Source organism: Coturnix japonica, chromosome 37 (assembly GCF_054131305.1).
Source record: "Coturnix japonica strain WE chromosome 37, WE-NBRP24, whole genome shotgun sequence".
NCBI classification, from domain to species: domain Eukaryota; kingdom Metazoa; phylum Chordata; class Aves; order Galliformes; family Phasianidae; genus Coturnix; species Coturnix japonica.
Window position 1 is genome coordinate 2,516,815 of NC_140699.1, and position 25,534 is coordinate 2,542,348.

The window sequence follows — 25,534 nt, forward strand, 5'->3', positions numbered from 1 at the left end:
AAGAGGTGAGAGGTCTTGGGGAAGGCTGAGGATGGAGAGCGGGGAAGAAAGGGCGGCAGGGAGCAGCAGCTGGCGCAGGGGCTCTCTGGCGGATGGTGCCATTTCAACGCCAAGATGGAAATGGAGAGCCCCTGGTGCGCCGCCGATGGATGTAGCAGCGTCGCCAGGCAGACACGATGTTGGGGTGCCTGCCCTGCCTCGATGGAGGTGGATCCACCTCCATGGGTTCGTCCTGCTGCGGGATGTCCACCTCCATGGGCTCGACGCTGCTCTGTGGTGGATCGACATCCATCGGCTCAGGTTTGCTGCTGCTCCCCTGAAGCCGCCGCTTCTTTGGTGGAGGAGGATCCATCCTCCTCCACGAGGGACAACATAAAAGGTGTGAAGGGACTTTATATGTTGCTTTTTGGGCCACAAGGGTGTCACCAAGTTGCGAGTCGACTAAGGACTGATGTTCTGTTGTCAGGGTCCCTGTATTTATAGCGGTTGTCAGGGAGGTGGTTTGTGACATCAGAAAGCTGTGGCAGTGTGACCGTTAGAATGTCCCATGGTGACCACAACATGGCTGTGTTGGGCGTGGGGAGGCAATGGCCTGAGAGCAGCCATAGTTTTCAATGGGGATGGAGGTTGCATATAATCTGAAAGATGAATAGAAATAAAACCAGCTCACAGTAATAAACAGACAAGCCAACAAACTTTGAGGCAGTGCATGCTATTGAGATCCTTCAGTCATTTGCATGAGTTCTGGGTACAGTGAAGCACATTTGAAACATTTATACACCAGTGCACACAGCAGGTGGAAGTAGGTAGAGCAGCTGGAAGTCTTGGCAGTGTCCCATAGCTGCAGTGTCATTGGCATTAGCAAAATGTGTTGGGAAGAGCCCTGTGCCTGTTGTGTCATGATGGATCGTTACTGGCCCTTCATCAGCGACAGGCAGGGCAGTTGTGGGAGAGGAAGTGAAGTGTTGCCACCCTTCTGGGATGATGACACTGATGATGTATTCTTTAAGGACCTGAGAGGTACCTGTGCATCAGGTGCTCTTGTCCTTACGATGACTTCAACTTGCCTGACGTTAAGGGTGAATACCACACAGCTGCTATAAAACAGGTCCAGAAGAGTCCAAAAAATGGCTTGATGGTAATTTCTTGGTACAGGTTCCGTGGGAACCAATGGGGAATGGTGCTTGTAGGTTTGTTGCTTTTAAACATTGAAGTTGAAGTTTCAAATCCTTGGTGGTGGGTGGGAATTTGTCACAAAACTTCAACCTAGGATATCAATACCACCAATATCTGCCTCTGATGTCCTGGGCCAACGTAATAAAATAGGAGGCCTTACTTTTGGAGCTGTTCTCATAGCTTGCATTGAATAGGATGAGCTTGGATTGTGACCTTTGCTTCTGAAATCTTCTGCATCCTCTGGTAGCACGTCAGAACTCAAGAGTAAGCTGGTGATTAGATTTTTAACAGATAGGAGTTTAAGTCCTTACTGAGCTGTGTGGAAGATGTAACATGGCTGTAAGCAGTGATATGACATGTAACCAGAATCAAGAGCATGGGGATCATTTTGTAACCTCTAATTCCTGAGGGAATCTCGAACACATCCTTCCAGCAAGCACAAGTCATGGCTGCTGTAAATACTAGGGTCTGCTTTGTACAAAGATTCAAGTAGTGCATAAAAGCATTCTGCAAATATATGTATTTTGTTACGTTAATCAGTGTGGAAGGTCGTTGTGTGTGTGTATGTTCCATGTGTTAACAAGGTGAGACAGAAGCCCCAAAGAAAATAGAAAATCAAGTCTATGAATTATCATTTTGAAATTAGACAGTGTCAGCCTTGAAAGTTCTTCTTGTAAATGTAAATAATGGGACTTGGTTATTGTTATCCCTAATGATTTATTCATCAAGTAGAAAAATACCTGTATTGACAGTGCAAGATAAATCCATGCTTCTTCACAAACAGGTGGCCTAATAGGAAAAAGAATCTAGTTAATGCCAGGATAGCCTTTGACATTGCTTCCACAAAACCCCACTTGCATGTGTGCAGAAAGAGCAGTGCAAAGCATTTCCAATCGTATTACAAGGGTTTGCCGAGCTGAATGGTGTGGAAAGGTGATCCAGATTGGGGAGCTGGTAAAAAGGGCTGGGTTTATACTGCAATGCTTCAGTGTTATTTTTCTGTAGGCTTGCTCCCCTCTTTGAAAGACATTTCATACTAGTAAAATGTCTGTGATTTTATTCATACTGCCAAGCGTATGATCACCCTTTCTGAGATCAATGTTCAAGTGACTAACAGTTTCATCTTTGCTTTGTTTTTTTGTCACTGCTATAAGCAGAACATCTGGCCTTATGGGACAAGGAAGGCATCTGGCTTCTGAGAAGAGGCAGTAGAACAACTCAGATTCTGCTGCTCTGAAAGTAATGCCTCCTGTTTAGTTCCATGGCATCTGCAACAGTTCCTCGCTGCCTTCCATCCCCTCTTCTTGGCTTTCTGTGCCCAGCGCTGAGCACAGGCCGTGCCTGCAGCCTGCCCTGGGCTGCCGTGTGCCCAGGCTCCTACCCAGCACTGAGACCTGGACTGGGCCCTCACCCTGCGGGGCAGAGCCGTTCCCACTGGGGAGAGCAAGAGGGGACACGGGATTTTCCAGGCAGACCCTCAAGTACCCACATGGAGAGGCACAGACTGTTTTTGCTTTTTTAAGAACTGCTTAGGTTTTTATTGTTTTTATTTTGTGTTGTCCTTTTAAATCGGTTGTGGCCCAGTGTTGAAACAGAAGTCCCAATGGAGCAACTGCAGTGCACCTTGGTGTTGCCCTTGAGCCCTTCTTCCCGTCCAAAGCCAAGTCCTCTGCTTCTCCAAAGGAACAGCCGCCTCTGTAGCTTCTGTGCCAGTGCCTGGAGGCCGCAGGGAGCTCGGGGCCGTCCGCTGGACTCCTCGTGCTGTGGTGGTGCAGCAGCTGAGAGGACACCAGTCCCAGTCCTGCCCTCTTGTCAGGGCTCAGCTGGAGGCTGCAGGAAGCTGAAAGCCATCTGTTGGACTCCTTGTCTTGTCCCGGCGCAGCAGCTTCTAGGACAGCAGTGCCAGTCCTTCCCGTCTCCTCAGAGTTAGGGGAAGAAGAGGTGAGAGGTCTTGGGGAAGGCTGAGGATGGAGGGCGGGGAAGAAAGGGCGGCAGGGAGCAGCAGCTGGCGCAGGGGCTCTCTGGCGGATGGTGCCATTTCAACGCCAAGATGGAAATGGAGAGCCCCTGGTGCGCCGCCGATGGATGTAGCAGCGTCGCCAGGCAGACACGATGTTGTGGTGCCTGCCCTGCCTCGATGGAGGTGGATCCACCTCCATGGGTTCGTCCTGCTGCGGGATGTCCACCTCCATGGGCTCGACGCTGCTCTGTGGTGGATCGACATCCATCGGCTCAGGTTTGCTGCTGCTCCCCTGAAGCCGCCGCTTCTTTGGTGGAGGAGGATCCATCCTCCTCCACGAGGGACAACATAAAAGGTGTGAAGGGACTTTATATGTTGCTTTTTAAGCCACAAGGGTGTCACCAAGTTGCGAGTCGACTAAGGACTGATGTTCTGTTGTCAGGGTCCCTGTATTTATAGCGGTTGTCAGGGAGGTGGTTTGTGACATCAGAAAGCTGTGGCAGTGTGACCGTTAGAATGTCCCATGGTGACCAAAACATGGCTGTGTTGGGCGTGGGGAGGCAATGGCCTGAGAGCAGCCATAGTTTTCAATGGGGATGGAGGTTGCATATAATCTGAAAGATGAATAGAAATAAAACCAGCTCACAATAATAAACAGACAAGCCAACAAACTTTGAGGCAGTGCATGCTATTGAGATCCTTCAGTCATTTGCATGAGTTCTGGGTACAGTGAAGCACATTTGAAACATTTATACACCAGTGCACACAGCAGGTGGAAGTAGGTAGAGCAGCTGGAAGTCTTGGCACTGTCCCATAGCTGCAGTGTCATTGGCATTAGCAAAATGTGTTGGGAAGAGCCCTGTGCCTGTTGTGTCATGATGGACGGTTACTGGAACTTCATCAGCGACAGGCAGGGCAGTTGTGGGAGAGGAAGTGAAGTGTTGCCACCCTTCTGGGATGATGACACTGATGATGTATTCTTTAAGGACCTGAGAGGTACCTGTGCATCAGGTGCTCTTGTCCTTATGATTACTTCAACTTGCCAGATGTTAAGGGTGAATACCACACAGCTGGTATAAAACAGGTCCAGGAGGGTCCTAAAAATAGCTTGATGGTAATTTCTTGGTACAGGTTCTAGGGGAACCAATTAGGAACGGTGTTTGTAGGTTTGTTGTTTTTAAACATTGAAGTTGAAGTTTCAAATCCTTGGTGGCTGGTGGGAATTTGTCACAAAAGTTCAACCCAGGATATCAATACCACCAATATCTGCCTCTGATGTCCTGGGCCAACGTAATAAAATAGGAGGCCTTACTTTTGGAGCTGTTCTCATAGCTTGCATTGAATAGGATGAGCTTGGAGTGTGACCTTTGCTTCTGAAATCCTCTGCATCCTCTGGTAGCATGTCAGAACTCAAGAGTAAGCTGGTGATTAGATTTTTAACAGATAGGAGTTTAAGTCCTTATTGAGCTGTGTGGAAGATGTAACATGGCTGTAAGCTGTGATATGACATGTAACCAGAATCAAGAGTCTGGGGATCATTTTGTATCCTCTAATTCCTGAGGGAATCCCTAACACATCCTTCCAGCAAGCACAAGTCATGGCTGCTGTAAATACTAGGGTCTGCTTTGTACAAAGATTCAAGTAGTGCATAAAAGCATTCTGCAAATATATGTATTTTGTTACGTTACCTTGGCTATTTCATCATCCTGAGCAAAGTAAGTGTTTTGGCATAGATATTTGTTGACTCCAGTAATTAAACAGCTGTGGTATGAGGAGTGAATTCAAGAAATCCAAGCCCTGTCAGTGCAGCCACCTTTGACCAAGGTGCCTTGGTTCTGTTGTCTCCCCCGAATAGAACAGAATGGTTCAGTTGGCAGGGACCTACTTAAAATGCTTCTTGGCCTCTTTAGGGATGCAACAAATTTGTGAGGGCATTGGAGTGTCTCTTGAATACTGAAATGCCCAGGGCGTCAGCATCTCTGTAGGAGGCTTGTTCTAATGTTTGGCCACCCTTGTCATAATGGAATCTTTCCTTGTATCAGCTTTGTGTACTGAAAACTGTGCATTGTAGGATATAGTTCAAGAAGTTATTAGGGATAGTCTGGACTACAGTTGCTGAGAATAGAAAAATACAACATCAAATGTGTATCTTCAGTACTACTTATGATTTATGGGAGAATGTTCACTGCAGCAGAGGCCTTTGCAAGCTGCCCTGGAGGCTGGGTGGCAAGGCCTGCCTTTCCTTGTCTTGACGTTCCCATGTCCTTCTGCATGTAATGCTCATCCACTATATGCTGAGGAAGGAAAACAATGTTTTAGAGAGTTATCTTTTCTATGAAAATCTGTTTTCGTGTTAGATATGGTTGGAAAATCAGCTCACTCTAATTCAGAAGGAGAGAAAAACTGTGTAATACATTTTCAATGGTCATGTTTGCATAATATATGCAATGCATAATCTTTCTTTCAGTTTTTTTCCTTAGGTCTTTGAGGTAAGCTTTTCTTCATGCTTTGGTGACTTCCATTGCTAAAAATGAGACAACACTTCTGGTAAAGGTTAAGAAAACCTTCAGAGCCTTATTAAGGCTTGTACCTTGACTGATCTGTAGAGCATCTTAGACGTCAAAGTAGTAAGAACATCTTCAAAAGATTGATGAGTAATTAAAATCCACGCCTTTTCAGAGCTGCAAATGCGTTGCTATACCAAAGGCTTTACATGCTACAAGCATGTCTACAATTGCCATACAACTGTGTGGTTGAATGCATGAAATCATGTCATGCAGCACATGTATGGGTTGAGAATGCAGAAATCAAGATGTACCAGGCTTTTGGAAATCATAATTGTTGTACTTCACGTGATTTAAAGGTATCTGGAGCTGTAGGCAGCGTGAATGCCGTATTTAAAGTGCTGTGCTTTCACTGACATTGTCAGAGTTTGGTAAAAATCCTTAGTTGTGTGTACCCTTATGGCACTGGTACTATCTGGAATTTTAGATACTTCTGGATATTTTATTTCTAGCACCATTGCATATGACATAGAGTCATTTGGTAGTTTCCTAAATGGAAAGAAGCTAAAATCTACTATTGTATTGAGCCATATTGAAAATACTACGGAAAAAATAAGTGTGCTCATGGCCAAGAGAATTAGAGTAAGATGAGCAATATATACTCTTCAGCTCTTAACAAACTGTTTGATAGGCAAATTGTTGCATGCTGAGTCTAAGCGGTTCTGTGAGCAGGAGGAAATCATCCTCCACTGTTCTACCAAATTAGCACCCTGGATGGAGGCTGTGTGAATGCAAAATAGAAATGGAGCAAATGATCTCAGTTCTTGTTAATTCCTTTATGCCTTATTGTAAATAGAACAACTAAAATCTTGAACTGTTTAAAGTAAAAGCGTTCTGAATAGAATACGTTAGGAGGAAATTAAAACAGGATGGAATTCAGAAAGATCTCTTGGAGGAAAGTTTGCACTCAGCATACGGTATGTGTTTCACAGCGCTGTGAAATCAGACTTTCATCAAGTTATCTATGTTGAAAATGTAAACCTTCAGCCTGTTACCAGTTTTAGTGGAATATGCTGAGCCTTTGCCTTACTAGGGTGAAACATAATTGCATGTCCTCAAAGCACAAGCTGCAAGTGGTACACATTCAAAATGGAAAGATGTGTTTTAAATGAACTGTCTGTAGGTTTGGAAATTGGATTCTTCCTTTACAGTATGAGGAGGCAAAATAGCAAAGGAAATTGTCAGGCAGCAGGACTGCTCAAATTCCATTCCTCTGGGGGCTCACATCATGGTGTTCTGAATACCAAAAGTAAGAGGAAAGACTAAACAAATGGAAAAGAGCTTGGGGTTTGTGTTTATTTATTTATTTGTTTTTAAATGTAGTTTTTATGTTTATATCACAAGCAGCAGTTGTCTGTTTTGGGTACTTTTCCTCCCCAGCTGCTGAAAATGATACGGATACAGAGCCAATCTGAGCATGGACTGTGTTTTAAGCTGTTTTCATTTTTACTGCTCTTCTAGACAATGTTTTTTTAATGTAGTATATTCTCTATTCCTTTCAGTTCAGAGCTGGGAAGGGAACAGCTCTGTGCGTGTAACAACACTGGGCTCTTGACGTTTGGTTGCAGTACCTCCATGTTGTTGTGTATCGCTGGCTCAAAGATGGTAAACTTCAGGCAGTATTCCACAGTCAGCTTTTGGGTACTGGGCTCTGCATTCCAGTGCGTCTCAGTGCTTTAACAAGTAACTACAGAAGACAGTTTAAATGCTCTTAAAAAATAAAACTAAAAACTGAGTAATCTTGATTGCTTGAGAAATGCATGTGCTATCCAAACACAATACCACTGCCTTGAAAAACTGATTAGCCCGATGATCCAATAGGCTACCTGTACGTACACTGACATTTAAAGGAAAATCTAATGGGTTTCATGAGGTTGCTCACCATGCTGCATTTTGTAGATCAGCGCTCCTTGTGAATGGCAGCTGTGAGCAAGCTAAGCAAGTTATTTCAATTGAGCATCCATAAAACCTCAAGAGTAGAAACACCGTTGCATGGCTGTCAGAAATGCTGAGCTTATTTTAACAATCGTTCCCCTGGGGTATGAACTTCCTAATTTATTCTGTAAGTCTTCACCTGTGGGTAGACTGCCATCCCAGTGCCTGTGGGCAGAATAATGCATGCTGACCCTGCTGTAGCACACATAGAGTTATGCTGCTTGCAGTCAAAGTGAAAGTGGCCTCTAGAAAGGGAAGAAGTCCTAAGATCCCTCTGATATTTTTACTATGTGTTTGCCTATGTAACTGCCTATGTTTTTGGATCATGTTATAAGCGTAAGTAATGCTAATAAATACAAGTTTAAAAGTGATACGTTTTATGTTGTACATGATCACCAGAGGAAAAAAAACTGACTTACGCATTTTGAGGCATTTTCTTATTTCTAAAATGGAGCAGAATGTGGATGCTAGAGAAATCTCCATCCCAAAATCTCTGCCAGGGTGTTGACTTGAGAGCTTCCTGCAGCTGCAATAATAGAGTTCAATATATTAAATCAGGAGGCATAGAAATAGGATTCCAGAGTACATTTCTGTAATAGAGATTAATGGGAAAACTGAAAGCCTGAAAGCTTAATTGTGTCCCCATGCTTGGAATGCTAGTTTGTTTGCATGAATTTGTGGAAATTCTAGTTAGCTCGGTGTAAGTCCTACAGAAATTGCTCATTTGTTTGCAAGGCCACGAGGAGCAATTATTTTTCAAAGATAGATAATCCTACTCAGAAAGATGCTTGTTAATAATTTGGCCCTGATCCTGATCGTGCTGAGTTCAGGAGGAGCTTTATTTGTCTGCTTAATTTAGAGCAGTATCAGAACCTGAGAAAACCGCTCAAGTATGTTTTAATTTGAGTTCTTTCTACCTAAAGTGTTTACAGCCTGTTTCAACAGCGTGCTCATGGAATGGTAAGGGGGAGCTTTGCCTATGGAAAAATCTGTTTCCTTTTGAACTCATGCCAGTACTGAAAACTTCCTTCATGTTCTAAAAATACAACTGAATTTTTCACTTTACCTCTTGGCCATCTTAAACGTTCTGCTGTAATTGCCCAGCCCTCCATTCAAGTCTCGATACTTATGTTGTTTCAAGGCTGTCTCGCACAGAGTTTTAGGTTTTTTTATCTTGCTGTTCCAATTGAAGAATTAAGAAGGGTTATGTGTAGGAAACCATGCTACCGTTTGTCCTTACACTGAAGTAAGTTTATTCAAGCGTTGCTACATTTGGTGGCATCTTTGAAGACTGAAAGTATGAACTAAGAGAGATTGTTAGGGCTGCCATGGAATAAAGCAAATAAGTCATAGAATCATAAAAGATGACTTGGTGTCATCTGCAAACTTACTGAGAGTGCACTCAATCCTCTCATCCAGGTCATCAATAAAGATCTTAAACAGGACAGACCACAGTACTGAACCCCTGGGGAGCACCACTAGTGCCTGGTCACCAGTTGGATTTAACTCTGTTCACCACCACTCTCTGGGCCTGGTGTTCAGCCAGTTCTTTACCCAGCAAAGAGGGTACTGATGCCAGCCATGGGCTGCCATTATCCTGAGTGGTCAGGTACCCATCTGCATCCAGTAAACGATGGAGATTCTCATTAGCCCTTCCCCAAGAATAGAGAACTCTACCATTGCGGGATTGCTCTGCATAAGACAGCTCCTGGCCTCCACATCTCCATCAGTTCTTCTGTTTGTGAACACCAGGTCTAGGAGTGCACCTCCCCTGGTAGGCACTCTTACCAGCTGTGAAGTTTGTCTTCCATAACTTCTAGAAGCCTCCTAGACTGTGGGTCTAGATTAATGTGCAGCGTTATATTTCCAGTATTTATCAGGGGAAGTTAAAGTCCTCAATGAGAACAAGGGCTGGCAATCATACAGCCTGTGCCAGCTGTTCACAGAAATGCCTTGTCTGTCTCTTCATCCCGATTAGGTTGTCTTTAACAGACCCCCACCTGGATGTTCGCCCTGTTGGTCTTCTCCTGGATCCTTACCCACTCAGATTCAATCTTATCATTGCTGTCCCTTTGAAGATAAAAATAACATTCCACTTTAAAAAATAATTAAATAATAAAAAGAGCCTATTAAGAATAACTTTGAGGTCTAGTACAGACACTTGAAATTGGGGTAGAAAGATAATTTCAGACTAAGGTAATAAGAGATTCTAAGTTTATTTAAATCTCCTGGCTGCGGGAATTGAGGACTGATGAGTCAGCTAGAATCAGAATATCAGTAATTGGGTTCTTTTTTAGGTACAGAAATCTACACTTCAGGTAACCTAACTGATTACTTTGCACTAGCATTATTTTTTTTTTTCTCTTGGGAGGTGTGGGGGGAGGTTTTTTTTCCTTCTTTGATTCTTGGTCAAACAACCACTTGTGGTTTTAGTAACAAACAAGAAAACTTCATAATTCTCTGAGGAATTTTTTAGGGGAAGGACTTGATTTGCTAATGTGCTTTTTCACAGCTGCTTAATTGGCTACTGAAGAGAAGAGCCAGGAGTCTCTTTCTTTAACATAAAGAAAAAGAGATGATCCTAGAAAGCTTGGAGGTAAAAACGATTAAAACAATAACAAATAGATGAATCCACTTAGGTGAATCCAGCATGACAGACTAACCAGCAGAGCACTATGACGTTCTAATTTACAGAAATTTCTTCAATGCCAGTGTAATAATGGATTAAAAACTGGATTTACCAGGGATTTCAAAGCTTTTGAAATACCTCCCGAGAGTTTATTAAATAAAGTAATCCTCATGGGAGGGTTAAAATTCTGTTTGGGATTTGAAGGCTACTGAAGATAGAAAATAGTCAAATGTGGCAGAAGGTTAACAAAGGATTGCCCAAATGACTTTCCTAATAGCATATTAAACTGCATTCTGTAAGAGGAAGCGAACAATTAAATAAGTAGCATGGCACTGACTGCAAAATTTGTTGAGAACTGTGAGGAACTTGAGCTGAAGGAAGAGCTGGCATACTTGGGTGTTTAGAGGCTCTGAGGATTTCTCAGCAAAGTTATGAACTATTTACGTCACATTCTGAACATCTCTGTTTGTGTACATTTAACCCTTCTGTCACTTCTAGCTCCATGTGTTTAACCAAAGTGCCAGGACTTGGTGCAGTGTTTGTTATGTGGTTGCTAAATAATGCTCTTCATTTAAGTGGGGTCCCGGTGGCGTCAATTCATGGCTACATTAACCAGTTATTTTGGTGTGGCTGGTACAACATTTGAGTTACCTTCTGGGGATAAAGGTGGATTTAGGTTATGTCAAAGAACTTAGCAGGTAAAATATTGGAAGTTTTCACCCAAAAAGTGGAATAAACTCAGTCTGTATCACCTGCGGAGCTTGGAATGGATGTTGCACAGCCATGTTTCTCAGCAGGGAAGAGCATGGCCAGAAAATGTGATTCAGTTAATGCTATTAATTTCTAATCAAAATCTAACATTGTGTGTATAACGCTATTAGGTTCTAAATGAACTGCAGTCCACAGGGCATAAATGTATACACACTTTTGGGCAATTTAGTAAAAATAAATAAATTCACACAGGCGTCCAACTGGGCTCCAAAAACCACATGTGAATAATAGCCTCTGTGGATGTTAATAATCTTGTTGCTGCTTACTATCAAAAAGACCATGAAGTGAGTCATGATCAGCTATTGCAAACTATGCACATTGAGTGTGCTGAGCGTACTTGTTTGACTAAAGCACAGGGATGTGTCCTGTGGCTCAAAGGCAGCTTCTTTTAAGCTACTCAAAGAAAAGCTTTGTTATTGAGTACAGCTGTCAAGTTGAGTAAAAATGTTTGTCAATATTCAGTAACTATTGGGCTTTTACTTAGGCTTCTGTGTAGTGATTGATCCAGTTCAGTAATCGTTAATTGCAACTGCATGGTTTGGGACTTTTTATGAGCACAAATATTGCCTTGTGTTCTGAGCCAGCCACCTATTCATCCTGTTACTGAGAAATGTCTTCTGCTTGGATTAAACTAGTATTTTATTGTGGAGAGTTTAAACCTTCTCTGAATGGTAGTGTTAGTCAAGGCAGTATTTCATTTTCTCTTCCTGAGGCATAAATAATGTTCAGCTAGAAAATGACCACCCTAAGAGGATAACATGCTTGGAAATGAGGATGGTGACTCTTCTGCTTAGGTTGCTGTAATTGTACCAGGGGTTATGATAGGCAAACAAACATTGCCTGTTTAAAAGAAAAAATCTGGTTTAATTTAGTTCCCATGGGAATGAGCAAATCACAGTGATCACAGCTGGTAAAGGTGTGGGCTGAAATGACTGAGGCTCCTTTTTGCTGTGCCAATACGCCTCCACAGTGGCCTGCATGAACCTCTGCTTTTGCAGTTTAGAGCTGCTCCTTTTGAGAAATTCTTGCTCTGCCATACAGTGTGGTGACTTGTGAGATGGGCTTCATTATTTTCTGAATTCTCTCTGCCAAACTCCATCGTTGGCTGCACTGCAGTAAACCCAGAATAGCATCACTGACTTAACAGCAATTAACACTTTCTGTTAAAACCAAGCTCCGTGAAGTTGGGAGTTTGTTACAAAAATAACTCACCAGCCAACCTTTGTCATATTCTGAGTTGAGAGTTGTGGTGCTGATCTCTTAAGTGTGTAAATAAGTGACCATATGGTCAGAACTCTGTTACGTAAAAACAAACTCCTTAAGAAACAATTCCTCTTCAGACATTGTTTGCTGCAGTTGCCTTTTGGCATTGCATTTAATATGTGTTTTCTGTCACAAATACAGACGGTAATAATCTCTCCGCGGTTGCCTGGTGAATGTTACATAGACAGACATATGGAAGTTTTACACAAGTTGCAGAGGCCGTAAAAGTTGGCCAGCAATGGAGCTGCATGCCTGCTAATGAGGTATTTGGTTCTGGCTGGCGTACAACACACTTCTTATGCTTTGGAATGACATAATAAATTATTTAGCCATTTGTCTTTAATGATTAAGCAAAGATAGAATCCAGTGTATTGAAAATAAGACTGTGCTTGGATTACTTGGAATCTAGTACCTTCTAATAGACTAATAGTTTTGCTAAAATACTTCTGGTAGCCCTCATGCCAACTCCAAAGGTTATTCCAAAGTTCCTTTTGGAAAATACACAAGTGTTGAGGTCCAACTTGCATGGCCATTTAGAATTTTTATGAATTGCAACAGCAAGAAAGCCAGGAGTCTATGAACATGTGCTCCAGATGGCTGTCTTATGGGGCACTGGAAACAGGCAGTGGGTTTTGTCTGATGCAGAGTTAGGTGCTGTGGAGCATCTGAGAACCTTGAGCTCCAGCAGCAGGGTAAGTGTCTGGTGGTGTTCCATCTCAGTGGCCTTAGATGAGTGAAAGTAAAGTAAACTAAACCAAGCCGTTCTGTGAACCTTGAGCCATCCATCCGCGCACCTCTCAAATGAGGCTGCATCTAACAGATGTCTGCTGCATACTTGAAGAATGAGGCATAACGGAGTTTGCAGTCATCTTTTAGAACGTGTGTAGAGGAGAGAAAAAATGTGTTCAGAAGCAAACCAGAAATGAGAAACACTGTAAATACAAAGTAAAAGTAGAGAATAAAAGTGTATTCTAAAGAGGGGCTGTTGTTTTTGAATGACTTTGACTGGTCTGACATTGTATCTGAACAGTGCAGGATAGTTGCTCTGTGCAGGTAGTTACAAGTTGTTATATCATGTCTGTTGGCCGTTACTTGTATATGAAACATTCAGACAAAACAGCTTTCAAAGCCAGAAAGAAATTATGTTCCTGGTTTAGTGCATACTGTGTCTGTTCAGGCGTATCAAAGCCTGTTGCCATTGGCTGTCCCAGTCCAGAGGGGCAGCAGAGCTTCCCTTTGCCTTGCTGCCCTTCCTCCAATAAGAGCTGATGTAGCATTAGCTGTAATGTACTCATTTAATTCTTTAATGACTTGTAATCAACAACTGAAAACATGCTTTCCTTGAGCCTTGGTTGGAGAGACCTTTATTTTTAGCCATTGAGTTGTAATGAGATGGGGAATTTTATTTTTAAAGTAAGTTCCATATTTGTAAGCAAAGCTATGAGGTGCACGTTCTAAACAGCAATTACTTGTTCAGAAAAATCTGTACTGACTGCTACCTCTGAACTCATTTGTTGTTGGCATTTCCTCACGAGAGCGTTCTTTAGCATCTGTCTGTAAATTATGCTCATTACACAAGCATTTGCATGCCTGGAACCTAAATAAATGGTCAGTGTGTTTTCAGAGAGTGGGTCCGGGGGTTCTACACTGAAATGCTGCGTTTCCCATGAGTGAGAGAAGCACTTGGCAGCAGCCAGTTGGCCATGGGTTAAATCAGGTGAAGAAGATATTTAGTATTCTGCTGAACTCTGAGCCTTCTTGGAACTACATTTGCAAGAGGCTTTGAGGCTTACTAATGTCCCTACAACTCATTCCTGTGGGCCTCTCTTTCAAGGCTCAGCTGTAATAAAGCTCTTGAGTGCTGAGAACAAGATTTGCAATGTCTTTAAACATAGATATTATGCTGAGTTACGGCTATTCCCTCTATTTTGCTTATTTGCCCATTTAATAACCTATGCCTTATTAAGTGTTTAAATCAGTTCTCTACATTTTACCGAAGTGTTAAGGTAGTAATTGATAGGATGAATAGTAATCAAACTACTGGAACTGAAAATCAACAATAACTCCTCATGGTTTTAGTGTATATTTTCATGCGATTTAAAAAATGATGATGCAAACAAGAAGGTATAATTAAAATCAAAGAGACTTCTGATCTTTTGATTGTAGAGACACGTGTTTATTATTACAAGATTCATTTATCTGATAAACTGGGGTAACTTCATTGCTAATGGATCCTTTTTTTGCAGTACTGCAAAGCAATTCATACTGTATTTATAAATAATGGAATAAGGACAGTCTCAAAGCATGCTACAGCAGTGACCTTAGCAACAATGAATGAAGGCAGTGAATCCATTAAAAAGTTGTTCGCCATTGAGATTTATAGAATAGTTTGTGATTCCACAGCACTGTTTGCTTCTCAGGAACAGGCTGATGGCTGTGACAGTCACTCTTTCAATAAATAAACATTTACAAAACATGGAAAGACAATTCTGAAGATGACTGTGGAGCATTGCGGTACGCAGAGCATTTGTAAGGTACATGTAACACATGAGCGATGGCTTTCATCTGGGGTCTGATACCAAGGATTTTTGCTTTGTAAATTAAAATTTGAGGGAAAGAGGTGATTGGAGCACAGATGTTATTCCAGCAAACACCAGCTGCCGGTGTTCTTCCTCTGGTTGATGATGGAAGCAACTTGCTTGTGAGGCTTGAGTGGTAAGCAATAGCACTGGACAGCATTGTGCACCTTCAAGTGTGAAATTTTATCATGAGTCTTTGTGATAAATCATCCCTATTACAGACCAGGGCTGTTAGATGGCACTGCTTTCAGGATTCATCTGATGGAGGCTTAGATCGAGGTTCTTTGGTTATCAGAGTTGTAGTTAAGTATCACTACTGTGTTTGTGCTCCATACAGATGTTAGTTAACCTCTAAGTGCTGATCTTCCACTGCATCTAGCAGTAGTTTGGGTACAGGTATACCTGCATTGAGTGCATAGCTGCTTGGGACTGCTCTGGGCTGGTGGTGAGGCCACAAAGTCCCTCTGCTAATAAGAGACCCTGCTTCAGAAGGGTCAGTGAGGCGACAGTGCCACAATCTTCACATCCTTTCAATGAGTACAGCAAATATTTGTAGTCGCTGAAGCAATATGTAATCAGTCTTGTTTCCAGAGAAGATTTATCTTATAAAAACCCTCAGCAACATAATTCTTTTCACGACATAAATATCCAGAAGAAAACGTCTTTACAAATAAAGGCTGTCTCTTTAAAAAATATTTTCCTATTATCCAACAGTTTCCCAAGTGAATGAATTGTCCTCATGAATTATATGGGACTGAACTTGCAGTTTATATTCCTGTTTATCTGTGAATCAAGCTCTTTCTTATTCCATGGCAGATTAATTCAGTGTGGCCCACATTTGAGAGATAAAACCCACGGGTCTGATTTTGTCCTAATATTTGAAGAAGGGATAGCAGCTATGAGATACGCCTTGTTTAATTCTGAGTTTGTACAAGCGCTGCTCGCTGTGGTTCATCAGTCAGGAGAAGAGATTTCTGAGCCTTCTTCAGCTGTTATTACATGTAGCTGAGAAGGGCAGGGGTAGAAAAATGAGGAAAGTACAATGGTAACTTTTTGTGAAGAAGAACTGTGAATTTCATGGTTTTAACTTTAAGCAATTATATGGAAATACTTTCTTTCTTTTTTGGTTTTGTAAGATGTGAAGTTACCAGAGCTCTCTTGGTCCTGTAATTCAACTGCAGAAGAAGTGCTATGAAACTACGGAGACCAGAGTCAGGACAAAGCTTCATGTGTTTCCAGGTCAGGGTGTTGTTATGGTCTGGGCTGGTGGTGGTAGCTGTGGAGGTGTGCACTGGTTGGCTGGCAGTAATTGGTGGCATCTCTAGTTTGGCATAAACTATGGGAACAGTTGATACAGTAAAGGGTAGGACCACCATCCAGAGGGGTAGAGGCAGGCTGGAAGAAATACTGTGAATGTGGACGTAGACTAGTCAGGTAGAGGGCAGCCTGAATATAAGTCATCAGCATGTTCTGACTGCTGATGCCATCCTGGGCTGTATTAACAGGGACCTAGCCAGCAGACAAATAGAAGTGGTCCTTCCTTGCTTGCCACTCATTAGATTGCCTTTAGCCTATTGTGTCCAATTTCGGGTGCCCCAACATCACAGACTCTGATGAAAGGGAGGGAGGAAAGTGAAGGCCACCGAGTGAGTGGTCAGGGCAGGAGCCAGCACCCTGGGACAAGAGGTTGAGGAGTGATGACATTGTTCAGGCTCGGGCAGGAAAGATTTGGGGGGGTCCTGGGAGCAACACCTCAGTGCCTCCAGGATGGGGTAGAGTCATTACTGCACTGAGTGGCTGGAGGGTGAGAGACAAGGGGTATGGGCTGAAATGAGAGGTTATAGGGGTGACAAAAAAACAACCTGAGGGCAGCCAAGTACTGGAGCAGGTTATCCAGAGGGACTGGACCATCTGGGAGGCTTTAGAGAGTCAGTGGGGAGAAGAGATGACCCTGCTCTAAGCACAGAAATGGACTAAATATGATGCCTTAGATATTACCTGAGGCCCCTTCTGACTGAAATTATTTCAGGTTGCTTCATTCCATGCTAACAGGGTCAGGTGTCAGGCCCTTCCTTTTTGAGGGTAGAGTTGTTCTTTGGTAACCAGAAGCACTGTGTCTGAAAAAAAAAAGTGCCTGTGCTGTGATGGAGCTGCTGGAAAAGCAGATTGATGTACTGGGAGAAAGAGTTTGCTGTTTCAAAGAAAGTTCTGTACTTTCTGATTTGGGTTCTCAGGGTTTCCGAAGGCTGTTTTTGCAGTTGAGCATTTTGACAGTTTTCTTTTCAAGTTTACATTCAGTCTTTAATGGTTGCTGTAATTTTACTTTTAAACAGCGCAGTTCTTCAAAGGCAGCAGTGAAAGAGCATCAGCTGAGGTCTGTCTGGTGATCATGAGGGGTTCTCAGTGGCTCATTTCTTCAGCTGTCATTTGTCAGAACACACTCATGTAATCTTAATGAACAATGTGCAAAGCCATTAAAAACTCAATTACGGCTTTCTTTTTTACTGCAGACGTGAGAAAATGCAATCATAAAGTGCTGATGTGTAAACACAATAGCCACCATCTGCTACAGAGCAGCATTTCAGCTCAAAAAGAGGGTATATGTTGCAGATGCATCAATAATAGGAAGCTTATCAAGGCATCATTATGCACCAAGCAGGGGAAAAATTGAAATTTATGGCCAGCTAGAGAGCTCTTCATGGTTTAATTCCCCAATTTTCGGTGGTATGTTTAATAACTATAAGAGAGTGCCTTTTTATGTTCACTGTCATTTGAATGGATTTTTAAAAATGAATTTATTTACCATCTTTCTTTTCTCCATGCTTTTGACTGATCTGAACGCAGCACATTTGGTTTTAGTTATTCAGGAAGGTGGCAAAGCCAGCAAGATATTAACTGATGTAACCTGTTGGTTCAAGAGCACTAAATTTAATTGACCTCATATTCAGCTCCTTTAATGAGCATTTACTTCTGTGTCCAATAGAAACAGAACAACCCAACAACTTTCACACAGCAGAGATCATTTCTTCTCTTCAAACTTTCCCATTTCAGTGTCTATTTGATGACATTTGAACTTTCCAGATGGAGGTAAACAAAAACAGCACTCAGTGTTTTTTTCTGCTCTCATTACTGTTCAAAGTCAGTCCAAATCAGAGTTTCTTCAAGGAATCTTTTGTTTTATACACATTCATGCCTGGAGAAATTTAAATAGGTTTTCAGTCATTCATTGATCAATAATTTCTGTTTGTGACACGTTAATGCATTCCCTAGTTCTTTATATGAGTGAGAAATGTGACAAATGGCTTGTTGGTGCCAGACCCGCTTGTACCTCTTTTATTTGCACATACAGGCCTATAAATTCAAAAGAAGTCCCATCAGCTTCAATTCTGCGCTCATGTTAAAGAAGTCTGTCAGGCTCTGAATCGCAATGTGTCAGTTTTTATTACAGCTAATAAGGCAAAACACGCTTGTCCTTAAAAGGCTGTTCTGAACTCTGTTTGTTTGTTTACTTATTGCTGATCTCAGAGCTACTGGTAAGCAATGCGTCCTGCCCAGAATAGCTTTAGTGGCATGGACAGGTAGTCAGTGCATCCCAGCTGCTGGTCCAGGAGCACACAGAGCAACCTTTGGAAGGTCCTTGAGGGTAGGGGATGGGTTATGCATTCAGGTTCACAGTGCAAGAAGGGAAATGAGAATCACATACAGCTAGGTTTGTTTGGAGGGTAATTTGTGGTAGAGGGTATAAATTATTCACAGCAGTGAGATTTTGTGAGATAGCAACGTTCTTGTACCCACTGTCAGTCATGGCATGGGTGAAGTTTAATAATATCCCCTCCTAAGGGCAGGCTTGGGGTGTTGAGCACCAACTTGACCTGGCAGGAAAAGACCTTCCTGAGGCAGCTGCTATTTGAGGTCTCTGTGGAAGTAAGAGCAGGTAGAGACACCAGATGGCACAGTTAAAGATGGGAGCAGCACCAGTAGTGGAATTTTTTTTTATCTTTTTCACAATCATGTAAAACAGTCTCTCCCCTCAGGACTTTACTGGAGACAGTTATGATCTTAGAGCCTTTTCTCTTGTATTTCTAGGCATGCTATGGGGTGTGGGTTTTTGTTTCTAAGGCATCCAGAAATGAGAACCAAGGCTGTGAATAACATGCAAATGGCAATGATTTTTTTTTTTTTTTTTTTTTTTTGGTAAGGCTATTCTTCCCATAACGAAGGCTGATTATTTTATTAAGTGTTTTTTTGCTTGATGGATATTTCACTCACTCACGTTGTGTCAGTCTCTATGTACAGGCTCTATACTCCAGAGTTATTGTACAAAAGGCCATTGTCGTTCTGCAAATAGGGTATGATTCATTTTTGGTGGGTGTCAAAAACTAAAATTGTAATTATTGCTTTGAACTTTTACTAAAAGCTGATGTTTTTCTCCCAGAGGAATGCTCCTTATTTTCATACGTGAATCTGTAAAAGTGAAATCCTCCTTAAGTCTTTCTATCATTGAAACGCCTGCTCGATGTAGTACAGTTCAGGACCCTGTTGTGCTGGGCACTGTATAGCTTCAGAGTAGATCTTTAGGGCAGGGATCCATCTACTATCCAAATAGATAAGGATTTCCAAATAGGGAAAGGATGAGGAAGACACCCAGAAGTGAAATGATGTGTGCTAAGATCTGATCAAAGATGGAACAGAAATGAATGACCTCTTCTTTACTGAATGTTTGCTTTGGCTGTAGCATCACCCCTGTATCTTACCTGTTGGAAACTGTGCTTCCTGGTCATAAATTATCCCAGGTGATACAGTCTGAGCCCAAATCTCAGATTGCCACTATTTTAGTTTATTTGGGTGGATCAGAAGATTAGTGCAGCACTCAGTGAGAAACTAACTGACGAAGGGGGTTTTGAGTTTGACTGAGAGCAGGAGTGAATCAACAGAGAATGTTTATCAGTCTCACCTTACAGACTTTGATTATTAGAGAAAAAATTGAAGGCTTGGATTCAGCTTTTCTGTTTCTTGAGCTCTTTACTGTGAATTTGGAATCTCTGGATTGGGGGCCATTGGGATTTTTAACCTATCCAAATGAAAGATCGGATCGCTAGAGAGCACCTTACTGTAGCTTTTTTGCTTGTACCGCCTCATCCCCAGCTGTGCCTGCACTGTGCTCGAGTTTTCCAAGGTCTCAGGAGCGTGTGTGATTTCTTGTGAAAGATGCACTTTCTTCTGCATCCGTGCTTTGCAGTCCTTTACAAAATGTATACACATATCACATAAACAGAAACAAACCAACAAACCACCAAAAGCAGTTTTGTGTGAGGAAGTGGCTGGTATCTGGTGGCTTAAAAGAAAATAAAATAGAATATGTATGGCTGTCCACTGGACAAAACTGATCATAATGTTTATCTGGCTCATCTGAGTGTCTGTCAAACTGCTGTGGCACGGAATTGGGGAAGTCAATAGGTTAGAAGTGAGGCAAGGCTTTTCAAACACAGTGTGCTGTGAACTGCAAGAGGCCAGTAGAGAAATACATTTGTAGCATGACTTGGCAGCTGCAGCAGGACTCTGAATGTCAAGAAGGCTGCATTTGATTAAAAATTATTATGCCTAGCTGCTGACACATAGATTTTTTTTTCCCCCGGATCTTGGTATTTTCTTCAGCTTTTTCTGTGAGTGTCTGCACACACATAAAGCAGATCCCTTAAACAGAATTGAATCAAATAACTCTCATAATGTTTTTTCTTATTGCTAACATTTGTCACCTTGATGCATCTGTAAAGAGATGAGTTGAGACACAATGTGCTGTAAAATAACTGCTTGATGAATCAAAACATGAGTTCAACATCCAGTGCCATGGTTAATATGATGCAAGCTTCAGGGTTAACAAACTCATAAATTGCCTTAGTATAGATTTCTCTCCTAAAATTCAGCCGGTCCTTCCTTCCTAGAAGTGTAATTGTCCTTGTTGCTGTATTGCTAGTTGAGATGTTGCTCTTGTGCTAACAAGCCTAATTCATCTAGGCTCTGTACACTGGGTTTTCTTAACACCTTGCTGCTTTCCAAAGCTTGTACCACCAAGATACAGTGTTCCCGGGTACAGATTGGCACTAAGGTGGTAGAGACCATGCAGGCAAATGCCAGCTGAGAATGTGATCTTTTATAGCATTCTTTTGTGTTGAATGTGCCTTTGGGAAAGTAGGTATTTGGGGCTGTACGCTGTAGGAGAGCCCTGTGGCTTCTTGGAAGGTAAATATGACTTTGTTTAGGGTGACTCTTTTATTGCAGTGTTATAAAACAATAAAAGCAAAGTTGTATTTATAATTTCTAAGTTATCTAATTAAGGCGGTTATAGTTGGCCATGAATCTATTTGTATTTATACCCTGTAATTTAGATCTCCTTTCTTTTCTGTTACCTAACAACTAGCATAAAATAGCTAGTTTGAGTTCTTAGGAGGAACTGTTTTGTTTGCTGGCTTCTAAAGGAATCATTGACTTTTCTAGGGAATCTGCTTTAACTGAAAGAGCTCAGCAGATGTTTAGTATTCATTCTTTTTTCCCTTGTCTGTGTACAGGCTCCTTCATGATGGTGAACAGCTCTGGACGGGCATCCGGGCAGAAAGCTCACTTACTTTTGCCCACGTTGAAGGAAAATGACACACATTGCATCGATTTCCATTATTACTTGTCCAGCAGAGATCGTTCGAGTCCTGGCTCTCTGAATGTCTACGTGAAAGTGAACGGAGGACCACAGGGCAATCCCATATGGAATGTCTCAGGGGTTGTAACAGAAGGATGGGTGAAGGCAGAGCTTGCCATCAGTACTTTCTGGCTGCATTTTTATCAGGTATGAGTTCACAGTATTTCTCTGTCTGTTTCCATTGAGTGTCTGGCTGGGTGTGAGCTATGAGCTGTTGTTAGCAATAAGTCTTCTGAAAATTAAATACAGCTTTTTTTCCCCGCATTTTTTTTTTTTTTTGCATCAGATAGAGTTTTCATATGACAGTTTTATAGCAAGAGATGATAGAGACATCTTGACTTAATTCTTCTCACCCTTTTTCTTTACATATGTTCTCAGGTCACAGAGGAAAAGCTGGGCAGGTGAAGTAAATTATTGGAAAGTTAGAACCCACTTATGTATCATGAAATATGCATGTAAACGGACTTGGATTGGCACTTCCCATGCACACAATGGACTCATATACTCCTTGTTAAGCAGTGAAGACATGAGAACTCTTATCTTCTGATTTTTATCGTTTTACATTCAAGGGAAAAAAAACAGTGCCTGGGAGGTAATTGCACCCTACACCTTGCAGGAAAAGGAGAAATACATATTATAGTGTAAGAAAAAAGAGCATGAGTGAGATGGGAATTACAGTAAAACAAACTATGAAAAGGCATTGAATGCTCTACGGATAGAAAACAGTAGGAAGAAAAGCTTTTTTTTTTTTTTTTTTTTAAATAACTGGGTAGTAGGTCTGTAAAATCTGAGCTAAAGTAGAACACTTTAATGTTCTGCCTCCAAAAAGGAGCCAAGGATTTCAGCAGAATAGATAAGAGCACACTGTACAGGGTGAAGGGGAATATGGGATAAAGAGATGCAAATGCACTGGAAGTGGTGTTTTAAGGGCTGTGCACAACTTGTCACTCGCTCTGAAATCATATTAAAGTGATCGATACTACTTTCATATTAACATCAACCAGAATCTGCTTCGTAGTAGGTGCTGTACAGAGAGAACAGAAATGATCTTTCACCCAGGTAATCAGTGCTTGAAAAACCTGGAAAAGACAGTCTGATCTCAAACTACGAGATCCAACTGTTAGATATACCAATACCAGACTTCCTGAACCTCATTACATCTTTTGCAAGTTTTTTTAGAGGTCAGGTTTGCTTTTCCCGAGGAAGAAAATCCTTTAAATCAAAGAAGAATTTTGCACCGCTGTGCAAAAACGAAGAGCCTAAAGGCAGCAGTGACTGCCTGGGAGTGGTTCCTGCCCAGAAAATGCAAATGTTCTCTCTCTTTTTCTCTCCCTCTCCTGAGCCTCACCTTTATGATGGATAAAGTTCTAATTTCCCTCTGCTAAAGTATGGCTCTTAAAATGTTGTCAGGGATCTGATAGTCTGCTCTGTCCTTGGTCCCTAATTTTGTCCATTGGTTTCTGCAATCTAGTGACTCTCTATGTTTAAGGAAAAAAAGAAAAAAAGAAAGAAAACTTTAAGCTCTCAAAAGTGGGGGGGAAATGCAATCATGGAATTTTATCAAAATTACTGTTGGTTACATCGTAACACTTGTGGCTGAAGGAGTCCAGAGGTGGCATGGTGATAAAAGCTTCTGTGTACCGATGCCTGGGGAACGTCTCATTGACACTCACAATCCAGATTATGCTGTGAGAGTGTTATTTGTCAACTTTAAATCAAAACTGCACGCCCGGAGAACAGTTTGTGCAGAAGAGGCCTGAATGGATATTCTGTATTTCAAAAGTACAAGGTAACACAGGGGGGAAAAAAGTATTTCTCCTAAATAATGAAATCTACGTCAAGAAAAATGTTTATTTTCTTAATACCCAACAATTACACCATCAGTAATGCACTGTGTGCATTGAGAAATCTGAAGCCAACTGCCCAGGATGCAAGGTATTGACAAGTGCCCAGAGCTTTGGAGGTGTGAGTAGCAGCAAACCAGTGCTAGGCCTATTGCCAGAGGGTCGTGGTTTGGGTCTGGCAATTCTGCACAAGGGTTGTATGAGTCACCTACATCCAGAAGCACTCTGCTGAGGTATTAATGTGATGGTGGTAGAGGTTTATCAGCTCTGCCCATGAGTTAGTTGTGCCTGGATTCCCAGTCTGCGAGCGTTTGTAGTGTAGTGAGAAAAATCTATAATAGCTCTAGGAGAAAGGTAAGACGTGTGCTCTTGAATTACTGCATGCCACGAGGATTAACTTAGTCCCAGAATGCACTGAGCACAGCACTACAGTCTGCCAGGAAGGGGTGTTTTGATGTACTGATCCTGTGTACTGTATTGATCCATGCCTGAAGAAGTCTGTCGTACCACGACAGATGAGCCACGCTACATCACTAACACAGACATTGCTGGTAGATAGCAGCAGTGAAATGTGGGTTTGTTTATGGGTAAGGAAACATGAAATGAATCTTGGTATTTGCAGTTCTCAGGAGCATTTAAGAATGTTGAAGAGCCAAACTTTGCATTTGCGAATTATATTAATTTCTGAGAACTTCCAAAAATGTTAAGTATTAAACACTTGTTCTTCAGCCCAGGTGCTTCTGCTCTGCCCACTGTGACAGGGCTGAAGTGGTGCAAAACTGTATAAAAGGGTGAGAACAGTGTGGAAATCTGAACTGAGAAATAAAGAGATCTGAGAGTAGAGTTAAAAAGGTAATAAAATAGCTGTCCAAACAAAGCAGTGTGAATTGAGACCCTCTGCTCTTGTCAGTGATTTTGGCAGCAATGTGAAGATTAAATCTATGGTCTTTTTAGAAGCTGACACAGCTGCTACCGACTCAAGGTTTAGGTTATTTTGTGCTCTATTAAAGACACTGAACTGTGTCACTAATTAACAGAGGTCAGTCCGCTATGTGTTTGTTTTTACCTCAAAGAAGCGGGGAATTATTCTTTCCAAGTTCTTGGCTTTCAGGAAATTGAGGTAGTAATTCAGCAAAGCTTGTAACTTCTCAGCTATAAGATAAGCAAAGTAAAGTTTGGTGGCTATGAAGGCGCAGTTTAATCCTAGTCTGAAGGGAGTCACAGTAATTGCTGTGTGACCTTAGCAGTAAGTGCCGTGTTTATCATGAATGAATTTTCATTTATCAAATAAATTGTCATTTCCATACTGAGGACATGCATTCTATTCCTTGTTTATACAGTCCTTAGAAAGTATTCTTGAACACAGGAAACATTTATTGATGGTTTGATCATCTTCCAGATATTTGCTACCTCCTCTTATCCTTCGGACAACCTATTTTTTGCCCACCTTCATCTGCTGCAGAACTCTGTTTATATTGCTAGCACCTGAGCTTTTCTTACTTTGTTTTTTCCCCTTTATTTCTTTATTCTACCTGTTTTTATCATGGCATTTTTCTAAAGGGCTTATTTCAGGAGTGCTCCCACTTGGAATGCTTTGAACTGAGGGAGTAGATCTTAAGATATCATGGGAATATAAGTAGAAACTAAATTATGGAAGCCCAAATGCAAAGCAAAATGATTAATGGCAACCTGATTATGAAGTACATGCTGCTCCACTTTTGTAGCTTGAGCTGTGGTGGTCGGCATTCAAAAAGCTGAATCTTTTGTTGAGTTACATCTTCCAATGGAGGAGATGAAGAAAAGGCTCAATAGTGACAGGCTAGGAATGCCAAATTTTATTTAAAGTGGGAATAGCAGTGTTGAAGACTGGCTTTTAGTAGTTAACAAACTTAATGGTGTTCCGGTAATGATTTTGATAGTCACGAATTATCCTGCAAAAACAGTGGCTGCTGCAGTAGTAGTAACTGTGCCAGCTGAACACATTAATTAGCTTTGTCCTTGTAAACTTTACAGCATTTAATACTGTTTTTTTCCTGAATTTTATTTTGCTTATTTGGCAATAGTTAATTAGTTTGAATTTTACCAGTCTCCCAGAGTCCCCTTGCCCTGCCCCAAACTCTTT

The 25,534-nt window shown here is 41.7% G+C and overlaps 1 protein-coding gene across 4 annotated transcripts in view; it reads left to right on the forward strand.

The window, feature by feature from the left end:
• The window catches only part of LOC146754902 (receptor-type tyrosine-protein phosphatase T-like), a 254,945-nt gene that overhangs the window by 134,152 nt on the left and 95,259 nt on the right, over positions 1–25,534 (forward strand). For all 4 annotated transcript variants that reach the window (XM_085526644.1, XM_085526642.1, XM_085526643.1 and 1 more), the window contains one exon: positions 21,444–21,715. In XM_085526644.1, coding sequence (XP_085382770.1) covers positions 21,444–21,715 — 272 coding nt within the window. The remainder of the gene's footprint in view (positions 1–21,443; positions 21,716–25,534) is intronic.